The sequence below is a fragment of the Pelodiscus sinensis genome, chromosome 3 (assembly GCF_049634645.1).
Source record: "Pelodiscus sinensis isolate JC-2024 chromosome 3, ASM4963464v1, whole genome shotgun sequence".
NCBI lineage: Eukaryota > Metazoa > Chordata > Testudines > Trionychidae > Pelodiscus > Pelodiscus sinensis.
The window spans coordinates 4,801,435-4,814,465 of NC_134713.1; the positions used below are offsets into that span (position 1 = coordinate 4,801,435).

The window sequence follows — 13,031 nt, forward strand, 5'->3', positions numbered from 1 at the left end:
AAAAAAAACCCTGGAAAAATGTATGCAGGTTGTAGTTCGCAATTTGTATATCTTTTTCTGACTTTTTGCAGTCTAGACATAGCCTTACTGCTCAGCAGTTAAATGGAAGGTTTTTAAGTGAGTTTTTCTGCAGTGTCTGGGTCTGCCCGTCTCTGCTACAACTGCCAGTAGAAATTCAGTGGCTACTGCAGCCAATAATTTCTCAGGAGGAAGAACAGAGGTATGGGAAGGGCAATATCTGGACAGTTCATACAGCTATACCAGTTCTGTTTTCACAAGCAGTTTTTGTGACTCAAAGGGCTAAGACAGGGCTGGGCAAGATGTGGCCCTGGGGCTGGATCCGGCCCACCTAACACTTTGTTCCGGCCCACGGGCTGCATCTGGCTGCTTTCTATTTATATCCTGCTGCCCATGTCACCGAATTTCCACGTGATAGCTCAGGCAGCAGGATCCTATTTAAATGGCTAATGGCTCCCGGGCATGGCATTACTCTGGCAGGGGTCGGAGCCGCGAGCCCTTTAAGTTGCTGCAGCAACCCTGGGCAACTGCTGGGAAATGTGGTAGCAGTGGAGCCACAAGCCCTTTGCTGTGTTTTTAATTCAAAGCCTCCAGCCCCAGACAGCTCTGGGGTGGAGGGGGGGGCTAGTCCCCAGCTCCGCTCCTCCTGGCCCAACCCCGCCCCTCCTGGAGATGGAGCCAGCCCGTGACCATGTACCAAAATTCACTAAGTGCCTCCCCTGCAAAAATTATTGCTCACCCCTGAGCTAAAAGCTTGTATTGAGGTAACTTTAGAAGTGTCTATCCAGTTAAAAACCAAATGTAACCAATGCTTTGAGTTTGGGGGCATTAATCAAGAGAGATGGATGAGTCCTTTGCCTCTAGGATGTTGCTTTGTCTCTAGTCCAAAGACACAATTTTCAAGTGTGACTAAGGGCTTGAGTACACATGAAAATTAATCTGGAATAAGGTAGGATGTGAGTTAAAGCAAATGACTATCCTTGCTTTAACTTCATGTGTGAATGCTCTTCTTCTGAAATAAAAGTGCCTTACTCAAGACTAGCTTCGTTTCCTGCCAAGGAGAAATGGCTCGAAAATTGGCTATTGTTTTTTGACTGCAAGTAGCTGGGGTGGAAGTATTTCTTATAGTTTTCTACGGAAAAACTAGCTCTCTTGATCTATGCTTCCTTCCTTCTTACACTGGCTCCAGCACACCATATGCAAAGCATTGCATACCAGGAACTAAGTGACAGAGGAGGAACAATCTATCCAACAGCAAAAGGCCTCAGTTAGAGGTGGCCTCTGGAGGGGGCACAGAAGGTGACGTAACACAAGCATCCCTTCCTCCCTCATTGTTATAACAGAGGCATCACTAGCAGAATTTTTGGATAGAGAACTCACACAAAATAAACAGCAATAAATGTTGGCTTGTTGAACAAAGGGAACACAGTGGTTACATAGATTTATCCAGGTTATAGTATCAGTCACTGACCCTGTAAATCAAGACTATTGCTTTAAAGGAAAGCTTAGCCCTTTGGGATTTAAAAAATAAAAACACAACAAAAAATTCACCGCAGTTTAGGTTCAATACCCTTTACTAGCTCTTATCGCTTAAGCTTTCAGTCAATAAGGAGTCTTTCTACAGGAAGAGATGTCCTAAATGGTTCATGCTTCCGAAAACCAAAGCTTCAAAACGTATTTTTAGAGATTCAGATTGGAACAGCACCAGCCAATGCTGCTGACCCAGACTTGGTGCAGTCGGTGCTGTTTTTAATCTGGTTTGGTAACCGTTATACTTCTCTACATGAGACAAGGTGGGGGAGGGTAATATTGGACCAGCTTTTCTTGGAGAACATGTGGTTCTTTCAGGAAAAAAACACTTTTTTGAAAGTTCCCATACTCCTGAAAAAATGAGGAGTACGGGATCTTTTGAAAAGGGTTTTTTTTTTTTTTAAAGAACTGCATCTAGACTACGGTTTCACTTTCGAAATATCCTTTTTTGAAAGACTGCTGGGACGCAATTATGCAAATGAAGCGTGGGATATTTAAATCCCTGCTTCATTTGCATTTTCAAAGTGCTTCATTTACATCCCTCTTTCAAAAGAGGGACGTAGTGTAGACACAACATAAGTCTCAACTTGGCAAAGCCCGGGCTAGGATGATTTAGTTGGGATTAGTCCTGCTTTGGGCAAGGGCTGGACTTAATGACCTCTTGAGGTTTCATCCAGCCCTAGGATTCTAAGAAATGTCAGTATTTATTGCTGTTTTCTGGAGCCTTCCCCTAACTCGGTGGCACATCACAAATCCACTTTGGCCTTCAGAGTATAAATCCCCCATGTACTCCACTGACACAAGATTTACTACTTCAGATTTCGGGTTCTGGCCAAGCCCAGCCATGTGCTGCAGTTAGCTTTTGGGACTGTTTCCCTTCTAGGATCTATTAAATTCCAATCATTTACAGGATAAAACTTGTTTTGCCTATTGTCTGCTAAGCTGCTCTGCTGCCAGCTCTTATTACTGGAAGCAACATTTAGATTCTAAATATTGCACTCCAGATGCTTCAATCAGAAACCTTTACCAGCCTTAATTATAGGAGTGTTTGCAAGACTGCATATTAACTGCCACAGCAGTCATCGGATGCATAGTTAAGTTTCCCATTTAAAGGCTGAATTAGAATTTGATATTGCCGTCAAGTTGCAGGAGGTGGGGTGCCTCAGACTTCCATATTACAAAGACGTGAAGAAAGTAATAAGCCCTTTGTCGATGGCATTGTGGTTAACTCTCTATGATCCAACCGTTTGCATGGCAAATCTGATGGACTGGGTCTGCGTGTGCGTTTGTCTGTCCGTCTGTGAGTCTGTCTGTTCAAGAATTCCTCCTACATGGCTAGGGGCACCAACTTTGGTGTGCTGCTTCCTCTTGCCACAACTTAAAGCAAGGGCAGGGTTTGGCTGTGCCAAGACAGTGGGATGTGCCTGGAATGGAATTGTTTCTTATGAAACAGAAAAGCAAGCGTCTGCTAGCAGGAACAGTTGTGCTGCAGAAGGACCTCGGAGGGGGCAGCCCGGGGCCAGAGATGGGCACCGAGACAGCTCTAACCCCATTGGGGAAGCAGTATCCACCCCTGCCCCCTATCTACTATATAATTGAGAGAGTTTGTTTGTGTATCTGTCTGTCTGACATACACCCGTCCTCTGACTGTGCCTGCTGCAGCAGCCTTGGACAGGCACTTCTCACCCAGCCTCAAGCTGCTGCAGTGAGAGAGGGCTGGGGTTGCCCTCTTTCCCCAGGGCAGCCTGTATACTGACCCCTCATCTCCAACCCCTCTCCCCCACCCCCCGAGCAATGTTTTAAATGAAGAAAAACAAAAATGATTTGCATTAAGGACCCAAGCAAGGCTGGGTAAATCCTCTAATATGTTACAAGTAACCACCGAAGTACTGGGATAGCAGTTATGGGGGGGGGGGGGGGGGGTACATGCACTATAAAAATTGCTGAGCACAGATGTGTAAAAAGTTGGTCAAGTCTCATTATTTTATTTCAGCTCATTCAGACAAACAAACTGAAGCACTATCCCAGTATCCATGGAGATTTCAGCAATGATTTCAAACAGCCGTGTGTGGTGTTCACTGGACATCCCTCCCTCCGGTTTGGGGATGTAGTTCATTTTATGGAGCTGTGGGGAAAATCTAGCCTTAACACTGTTATATTTACAGGTAAGTGAAATGCTCTTCACAGCACAGAGGTGGTAATGTGTCATACGTCCTCATTGGAACAGATCCCATCACTTGTCCCCAATTGGATGATGTCAGTAGGAGTTTCTTCAAGTGAGGCTCCCTGGGATGACCTCAGTGACAATTTATACTGCATATCATTCCTGTTTGCCTTGCAGAGTTGATTCTTACCCTACACAGCTAGCCCTTGTCCTTTGTAAGCAAGATTTTATAAAGTATCTACAAGAGATCAGCTCTTGGACAAAGAGCAGTTGGCTCTGTCCAAGACAGAAGCAATGCTAATTGGAAAAGGTAAATGCATTGATGAGCTGGCCAAGACTGTCTCCAACTTCCATCAAAATCCTATAGCTCTTATTTATCAAAGTGGTACAATGCCTCCAGGTCTTCTTAGATGCCCTGCTACTCTTAGATGACCATGTAGACACAGTTTCCCAAATGCCTCCTTTCACCTCCAGCTTGCTAGGGAACTTCATTCCTACCTTTAAGCCAGGGCTCTGGCCCCAGTAATCTATGCTTTGTCACCTCTAGCCTGTCTTACTTTAGCTGACTGTGAAGATAATGTCTGGCTGGTGAGTCTTGCCCACATGCTCAGGGTTCAGCAGATCACCATATCTGGGGTCGGGAGGGAATTTTCCTCCAGGGTAGATTGGCTGAGGCCCTAGAGGCTTTTCGCCTTCCTCTGTAGCATGAGGCATGGATCACTTGTTGGAGGATTCTCTGCATCTTGGGGTCTTCAAACCATCATTTGAGGACTTCAATATCTGAGATATAGGTGAGAAGATTATTCCAGGAGTGGGTGGGTGAGATTCTGTGGCCTGCGTTGTGTAGAGGGTCAGACTAGGTGATCATAATGGTCCCTTCTGACCTTAAAGTCTATGGCTACATCTATATTGGCATCCCTTTCCGGAAAAGGGATGCTAATGTGACGAGTCGCAATTGCAAATCCGCGGGGGATTTAAATATCCCCCGCGGCATTTGCATTTACATGGCTGCCGCTTTTTTCCGGCTTGGGGATAAGCCGGAGGAAAGCGGCAGTCTAGACGTGATTCTCCGGAAAATAAGCCCTTTTTCGGAGGATCTCTTATTCCTACTTGAAAGTAGGAATAAGAAATCCTCCAGAAAAGGGCTTATTTTCCGGAGAATCACGTCTAGACTGCCGCTTTTCTCCGGCTTATCCCCAAGCCGGAAAAAAGCGGCAGTCATGTAAATGCAAATGCCGCGGGGGATATTTAAATCCCCCGTGGATTTGCAATTGTGATGTGTCTCATTAGCATCCCTTTTCCGAAAAGGGATGCCAATGTAGACACAGCCTTTGAGTCTATGATAATACACAGGTTCCAGCTGGTGCTGAACAGGACTACCCACTGTCTCCCTGGCTCAGGCACTGAGAGCACATCCGGCCTGTATCAAGTCCTTCCACAGGCTCCCCGTCAGCTTCCAGTTCTAGTTTCAGGCCTGGGTCCTAATTTTAAAAGCAATTAATAGATCAAACCCCTGCTGCATCAGAGGCTGATTGGAATCTCTGAACCACCGGGACAGATGCATTGCTTCGGGACAATGCAGATCTCAAAGCCCAGGACAAAGAATGTGAGAACTGTGAAGGAAGCATCCTCTGAGGGGAACAATGTTCTAGAGGCGATCAGGCACTGATCGTCATTCAGGAATGTTGCTAAGCCTTCCTCCATGAGAGAGATTTTCCACCAATCTTGCCCAAGCAGACTTCTGGCCCTGTACTGAGGAAAGGTTTAGAGACTTTTTGTGTGCCTGTGTGTGTGGAAGGCACCCTGATACAATGGTGATGGGTGGCAGTATAAAACACTTTGATAAAGGGAGCACTGCCCATCGCTGTGCCTCACTACCAGATTTCCTTCCATAGTTCTCCACATGCGCCAGCAGTGGTGAAAGAAGTAATACACAAGACTTGGGTTTTGGTTTTTTGGGGTTTTTTTTTTTACAACCATGTCTCCAAACTTTGTTTTTGAATCAGAGTCCCGGCTATGCCTGTGCTTCCATCATTGTTACCCAGGAAGAAAACTGTAGGTCTGAATTTTATTAGCATAGACAAGACCTAGGAGTGTGGTGGATTTTTGAGGAATGTATCTGGTAATTTTTAAGTACACGACCAAGAAGGATACCAGTTAGTGACAGCCATTGCGAGTTTAGTGAGAAAGGCACAAGTCTGCCAGAAATTGGTCTGAGGTCACTATCAGAAATCACATAAGCTGCAGAATAGCCACCTGATACTAACAGCTTTCAGTCACTGCTGCCGTGCTAGAATGTACTGTCAGCATGGAGTTAAAAAGATGAATATCCTATTGCACGCAGCTCTAAGCTATCCAGCTTGCTACAGATCCACTAGGATAATAGTAGAGTATTTGGTGAATAGTTCCTTAATCTTCCATGAGTCTAATACTGACACCTCGCCTAAACTAAGTGGAATAATTATGAGGAAAATGGTGAAAATATATTTGCTGAAGGTGACACCTAAGTAAAATCATTTTGAAATATGAAAAAATTGTGTTTGGATTTTTGCCAGGCTGAGAAACCAGGCCTGCTCAGGTGGAGTTTTGATACTGAAAAATGGTAAATTGTGCTCTTTTTTAGAAGGTCTGATTAAAAGTAAGAGATGCTGTTTGTGTCTTGATTAAATTTGTTATAGAAAAATCAGGCAATAATGCTTTTGGATGAAATGGTGCTGCTCTGTTGCTTGATTGAGCTAAGACTAATTGTGGGCATAATTTTCATCAAATTAACGGAAAATAACTAGTGGGGGAAGAGAAATCTATAAGTGAATTAACATTACCAAACGACAGCTCGTCTAGACTAGGACATGGTAATAGGGGGAGGAACTGAGCAATCTTTGTTCTTTGAGACATCAAATATCTTCTGTATTTTTTTTCCCTCCTGCAGAGCCTGACTTTTCTTATCTGGATGCCCTGGCTCCTTATCAACCTCTGGCTATGAAATGTGTTTACTGCCCCATTGACACAAGACTGAATTTTATTCAGGTGTCCAAATTACTGAAAGAGGTCCAGGTAATGAAATCTCTGTTGTCCGTGTACATTTATACATCTACACCCAACCACTCAATGGAGATTTCTGCTGTGGCTGATCTTTATATTAAGAAATGACTCCTTGCCTTTTGTTGTTTAGCCAAGTCTCTCTGAGCTTACATCTACACTGCAGTGCTATTTTGGGATACCAGAGGTATCCCGAAATAGCTATTTTATGTCTTTTGAGTGTACCTGCTATTTCAAAATATAACAGGCTCACTATTCCGACCTCCCTGTACACCTCATTCCACGAGGAGTAAGAGACATTTCGGAATAGCGCTTTATTTCTAAATAAGTGCTGTGTAGACAGCGCCAAATTTCAAAATAAGCTATTTTGAAATAACATTGAAATAAGATACACAATTTGTGTAGCTCAAATTGCGTATCTTATTTCAACCTACGGTGCAGTATAGACACACCCTAAGAGACCATACTGTATGTATCTCTTCTAATAATCACACACGTGATAGCGTGAAGGGCTTAGAAAGAACAAACTAGCTAGTCATCCCTTTGTATTGTGAGCTTCCCCTTCACTCCATGAATGATGGCCGATTCTGTTATTTGCATTTTCCACCATCACCACCTTCCATGCTGCATTTAAGAGTAGAATGGCCTCTTCCTCTGCTCAGTTCTCTCAGCGGCCCACCTCCACCATGATCAGTGTAATAAATAGCCTAGCAGTGATTTATTACTATATCTAGGGTTATTTTTTTAATATACGATGCTTCCAAATTGTCCATTTGGCTAATATATGCAGCTCTATGTTCCCCTAGCTGTCACCCTTGTCTTCCCACTCTCCACTCCCTTGTGTTCTACACCCATCTGTGGCATTTTGTCCTCATTTTGAGTGAAAGCTTTTTTGGGACTGTCTTCAGTTTTGTTTGTACAGCATCTGTCTTAACTACTGACATGTCAGGGTCCATTGTGCTAGGCACTGTACAAACCACCGAATAGACTGTCCCTGCCCTGAACCACTTACTCCACTCCTGATTAAGGGCGCCTGGATGCAACCAGAATCCAACTAATTACATGTTAATGTACAGCCATGTTACAATCCTTATAATTGCAGACTCAGTGCTTGCATCATATACAGCTCCTAGGGCAGGGCGCGTTGACTGTTGGACGTCTGTTTTCACCCCCATCTTCTCTTCTAGCCTCTCCATGTCGTTTGTCCGGACCAATACACCCAGCCTCCACCCACCCAATCCCATCGCACAGACCTGATGATAGACTGCCAGCCCCCAGCAATGTCCTACCGCAGAGCAGAGGTGCTGACTCTCCCATTCAAGCGGCGCTACGAGAAGATCGAAATCATGCCAGAAGTGAGTGACGACAGGGAAACAGCACGGTGGCTCCTTGCTGTCTAACATCACTTTGGTCCTGTTGCCCCATGTCTATAGTCACCTCAGACAGAAAAGTGTTACCCGTGTGACTTCTCTTGCACATGGAGGCCTAATCATGCACTTCCCTCTAAGCCAGGGACCCCAGTCTGTGAGATGTGCCCCCTAGAGGGTACAGAGGGATGTCCAGGGGAGATGTGGTGGGCCCAGGCCAGCCCTCTGGGGGATGGGGACAGAGCCCCATGCAGCCCCACTCAACCCCCAGTTCTACTCTGGCCACAGTCAGGTCACTGCCAGTCCAGTTACCAGCAGTAATTGGCCTCCCGTACCGGAGGTGGAAAGAGCAGCAGCTGCTGCTGGAGCCCAGAAAAGCACTTGGGGATGGCTCCAGCAAGAAAGGTACTGACACTTTCCCCTCCCCCCCATCCTACCCCAAGCTCAGCTCCCTGTTGCCACGCACCCCTCCCATCCCCAGAGCATGCTCCCCCTCCCCCATCCTGCCCCACTCACACCTGCCTCCTCCCTGGCTCTTGGGGGCATGCACCAGATGAGGGGGTCTGCTACTGAGAAAGTTTAGAGACCCGCTATGCTAGGCCAGAGATTTGAATGAGGGATATTCCTGAGAGGTATTCACAATGTTGACAGAACCACGTGGCAAAGCTAAACATGTTAATTATCCTTTGCAAACATGTTGTGCTTCAAAGCATATTGCAAATATGCTAGCCCTCCATAATCACTTGTGAGGTGGGCAAACTCAGGTCCAGAGCTGCTGAATGATTTGCTCACAGTTTCTCAGTAAGTTCAAGGTAGAGCTGGGGATTGAAAGTCAGGACTCCTGGCTTCTGTATCCTGCATCACTTGCTAGAAACCCCCACGCCCCCTTCTCTTGGGAATCTTTCACAAATGACTTATTCAGTGAACAGTCTTAGAGTCCAGTAAGTTAACTGGTTGCTTAAACCATCTAACATGCTCACAGACGTCAAGGGTAGAAAGGGTCGCCCGTCTGACCTTCTGCACATTGCAGGCCACAGAACCTTGCCCACCCACTGTAATAGACCCCTAACTTCTGACTGAGTTACTGAAGGCCTCAATCTTAATTGAAAGTCTTCAAGTTACAGAGAAACCACAATTTACTCTAGTTCAAACTAGCAAAGTGGCCTGTGGCCACACTGTAGATTAGAGGGGGGCACATTACCACCCACGGGCCACATCGGGCCCATTGCACCCTTCAGGCTGGTCCTTGAGCTCCCGCCAGAGGGCGAGGTTGGGTCAGCCTTTTGGAGAGGAGCTAGACTAACTCCCAGGCAGCACGGCAAGCTGGGACAGCCGGTGCTTCATTCCAGTCTCACTCCTTTGGCCTCTGGTCCCCCACAGCCTAAATTCCCCCAGTGCCTGGGCTGTGCAGTCACCATGCCCCTAACCCCAATGCTCTGGGCCACGCAGCTGCAGCTCCCTGCAGGCAGGTAAGCCTTACGCAGACTTACCCTCGCTGCTCTGCTGCTTCCCTGGTACTGCCCCGTACAGCTCCCCCCATGTTATCCCCTCCCCCACCTTGATAACATCTGCATTCATGGCCCTTCCATACCCAAATGTGGCCCTCAAGCCAAAAAATTTGCCCACCCCTGCTCTAGAGGAAGGCAACCTCCCACAGCCTCCTTTGTCTCTCTGATCCTGACCTGGGCAAAAATCCCTTGCTGACCCAAATTATGGCCCTCATTCAGACCCTGAGCATGTGAGCAAGAGCCGTCAGGCAGGTACCTGGGAAAAAATTCCCTGTAGAGCCTTACCCTTCCAGTGACCAGCTATTGAAGATATATGCTAATAGCAGTCACAGACGGGCCATATGGTTCCCCCCCCATTACTACCCTTGAGAAACTGTTCCAGAACTTCACTCTTCAAACTGTTCTCATTTCAAGTCTAAATGTATTGATGGCCAGTTTGTTCATATGCCAACGTTGGCTCCAAGTGTAATAGTCAGAGGCGCACATACAGAACAGGAAATGACTGCCTAGGAAGGAGTATTGCAGAAAAGGATCTGGGAGTCACAGTAGAGCGCAAACTAAATGAGCGTCAATGAAATACAGTTGGGAAAACCGCGAACGTCTATCTGAGATGTGTTAGCAGAAGTATTGTAAGCAAACGCAAGATACGCTTCTTCTGCTCTATTCCTCACTGATAAGGCCTCAGCTGGAGCCCTGTTCCCCGCTCCGGGCACTGTGCTTTGGGAAAGATTGGATAAATTGGAGAAAGTCCAGACGACCTCAACAGAAATGACTGAAGTTCTAGAAAATATGACTTAAGAGGAAAGATTGGGAAAAAAGAGTTTTACTTAGTCTGGAGAAGAGAAGACTGAAGTGGGACATAGGTGTCAAGTATGTCAATGGTTGTTATAAAGAGGAAGGTGATATAGTTATTCTCCTTATCCACTTAAATGGCAACAAGGGAGATTTAAGTTAGAGATGGTCTAAATAATATTTGTCCTGTCTCAGTGCATGGCCTGGACTAGCTGATCTATCTAGGAGCCTTCCAGTCTTACATTTCTGTGAGACTCCAGTCCTCCGATCATGCCAGTAGCCCTTCTCTGCAACTGTTGCAGTTTGAATTCATCTTTCATAAACGGGGGAGACCAGACTTGCATTCCAGATGAATCTTACTTGTGCCTTTTCCGTTGATTCATAATGTATGAATCCCATAAACTATGCACAAATATACTCTAAGTGACCTGTAGTCTAGCAGATTTGATGTTAAAGTATTTTGACAATCTAACCAGCACTGATGTGTCCTTGGATCAAAGATGAGGTATTTCATTTTACAACCAGGCTATATAGCCCACGGCAATTGCTTTAAAAAGGTGGGGGGCTGAGTTTTTCGCTGGAGGAAAAACAATACCCTTAGTGTTAACACAGGGTGCAGAACTACACAGGGAACTGTACCTAAGTAACAAACAACAAGAAACCAAGCTCCTACCACCACTGCATCATCTGTATCCAATTTGTTCCTGAATTCAGGGTTGAGCATGCAACTGCCTGCTGAGATTAGCCTGGAGTTGAAGATGGGTTTTAATTGAAAAATGTACTCTGAAGCAACTGCACTGTGGTATGAGTATTTGCTGGATACATTTGCATATTTATTGGCTCCTGTTAAAGGAAGGGCTAGTAAAATATGATGTATGATCAATGGTGTGATCAAAACGAATCTTGTGTTAGCAGGGAGATTTTTCACATCACCTCTCTACGTAGAGAGCCAGGACAAGACCTAGTCAGCATTTTAATTCTACTGGCAAGTCCTGAGGCTTTACTTCAAGCCTGAGCGTTTAAGAGGTTGGCTTGGATCTGCTTAGGGGGGCAGTCACATCATCTGCTGAAAACAGTGAGGCAAACAGCAGGGTGAACCCCCCAGAAAATTATTTAGGCATTCCTGGATTTTAAAAACAGTCATGTCAGAAAGAGGAAGGATGGCCCACGGTTAGGGCACTAGCTTGGCCCATTGAGATCAAGGTTCAAGTCCCTTCTCTTGACCATATCACTTAGTCTCTCTTAACATGTTTACATAGCAGGGCAAAAGTCAAATTAAGCTACACAACATCAGTTACGTAGCTGAAGTTAAAATAGCTTAATCCAGCTTTAGGTGCTGTCTACACACTTCCTTCGACTTCCCTTACTCCTTGTGAAATGAAGGTTACAGGAGTTGGAGTAAGAAGTCCTCCAACTCGCTATTATTTTGAAATAATGGCTTGCTGTGTACATGACCTTATTGTTATTTTGGAATAACATTATTCCAAAATAATGCTGCTGGGTAGATGTACCCTCTGTGCCTTGCAAAGGGGTAAAAGCACTGCCCTAGCTCACAGGAATGTGAGGCGGATAACTATACTGAAACTTGTGAGGCGCTCAGATATGGAGACCAGATGACAGTCTGAGAGAGAAAGAGATGTCAGCTGCGTTTGTTTTCCTCAAGTGTTTTGGCCAACAATATTATTGGCAAGGATGTTGCTGCCATTTTTCTCTTCCAGCAAATAATACTAAATATAAAACTGCTATTCATACCAGAAACCTGAGTCAAAGTTATTCATCCATTCAGGGCATGTAAACGTCCTGCATGAGCTCATGAGTCTATATATTTTGGTTGGTGTCTAAGAGTATGTCTACACAGCAATATTTTTCGAAATAACGAACTTAGTCCACGTCTACACAGCAGGCAGTTATTTCGAAATAATGTCGAAATACTGTCAAGCTGGAGGACTTCTTACTCCGACTCCTGTAACTCTCATTGTATGAGGCGTAAGGGAAGTCGGAGGAAGAGTGCTCTATTTTGAAATAAGTGCCGTATAGACGCTCCCAATTTCAAAATAAGCTACGCAATTGATGTAGCTCAATTTGCGTAGCTTATTTCGAGTTAAGCCCTGCTGTGTAGATGCACCCTAAGGTGCCACAGGACCAGTCATTGTCAATTGGAACACCCTAAGGTTTAAAGCATGGCTACCAAATACTTGCAGCGAACTACTTGTCTGCGGGGCGGGCTATGGCGGAAGTGGCCTTATGTAAAACACCTGTTGGTTTGAAGCACACCTGGCTTCTGGGAATCGTGATCTTTTGCAGCACATGTAGATAGAAAAGACCTCAATGGGATGGATAAACTGGTTTTTATGAATAGTTCACCCAGACGTTAGTGAGCTGGTTTGGGAAGGTTTTCCCCTTGCGGAGATGAACTATCTATTTCAGCCAGGGCTTAGGCAGGTTTTCCAATCACGTAGAACTCTGCAGTGTCAGAAGGTGGCTGCAAGAACTTATCCCTTTTGGCTAAATCATACAGGGGCTGCTGTTGAGGTGGAATTGGTTCCACATGGCCCTCCCCGGCCGTCTTCATGGTGGAAAAACTCCAATGACGGTGTAATTGACAACACTACC

At 45.4% G+C, this 13,031-nt stretch overlaps 1 protein-coding gene across 5 annotated transcripts in view; it reads left to right on the forward strand.

Moving 5' to 3' along the window:
• The window catches only part of INTS9 (integrator complex subunit 9), a 92,625-nt gene that overhangs the window by 60,654 nt on the left and 18,940 nt on the right, over positions 1-13,031 (forward strand). For all 5 annotated transcript variants that reach the window (XM_075923266.1, XM_075923268.1, XM_075923264.1 and 2 more), the window contains exons 12-14: positions 3,542-3,713; positions 6,642-6,766; positions 7,939-8,106. In XM_075923266.1, the coding sequence (XP_075779381.1) occupies positions 3,542-3,713; positions 6,642-6,766; positions 7,939-8,106 (465 nt within the window). The remainder of the gene's footprint in view (positions 1-3,541; positions 3,714-6,641; positions 6,767-7,938; positions 8,107-13,031) is intronic.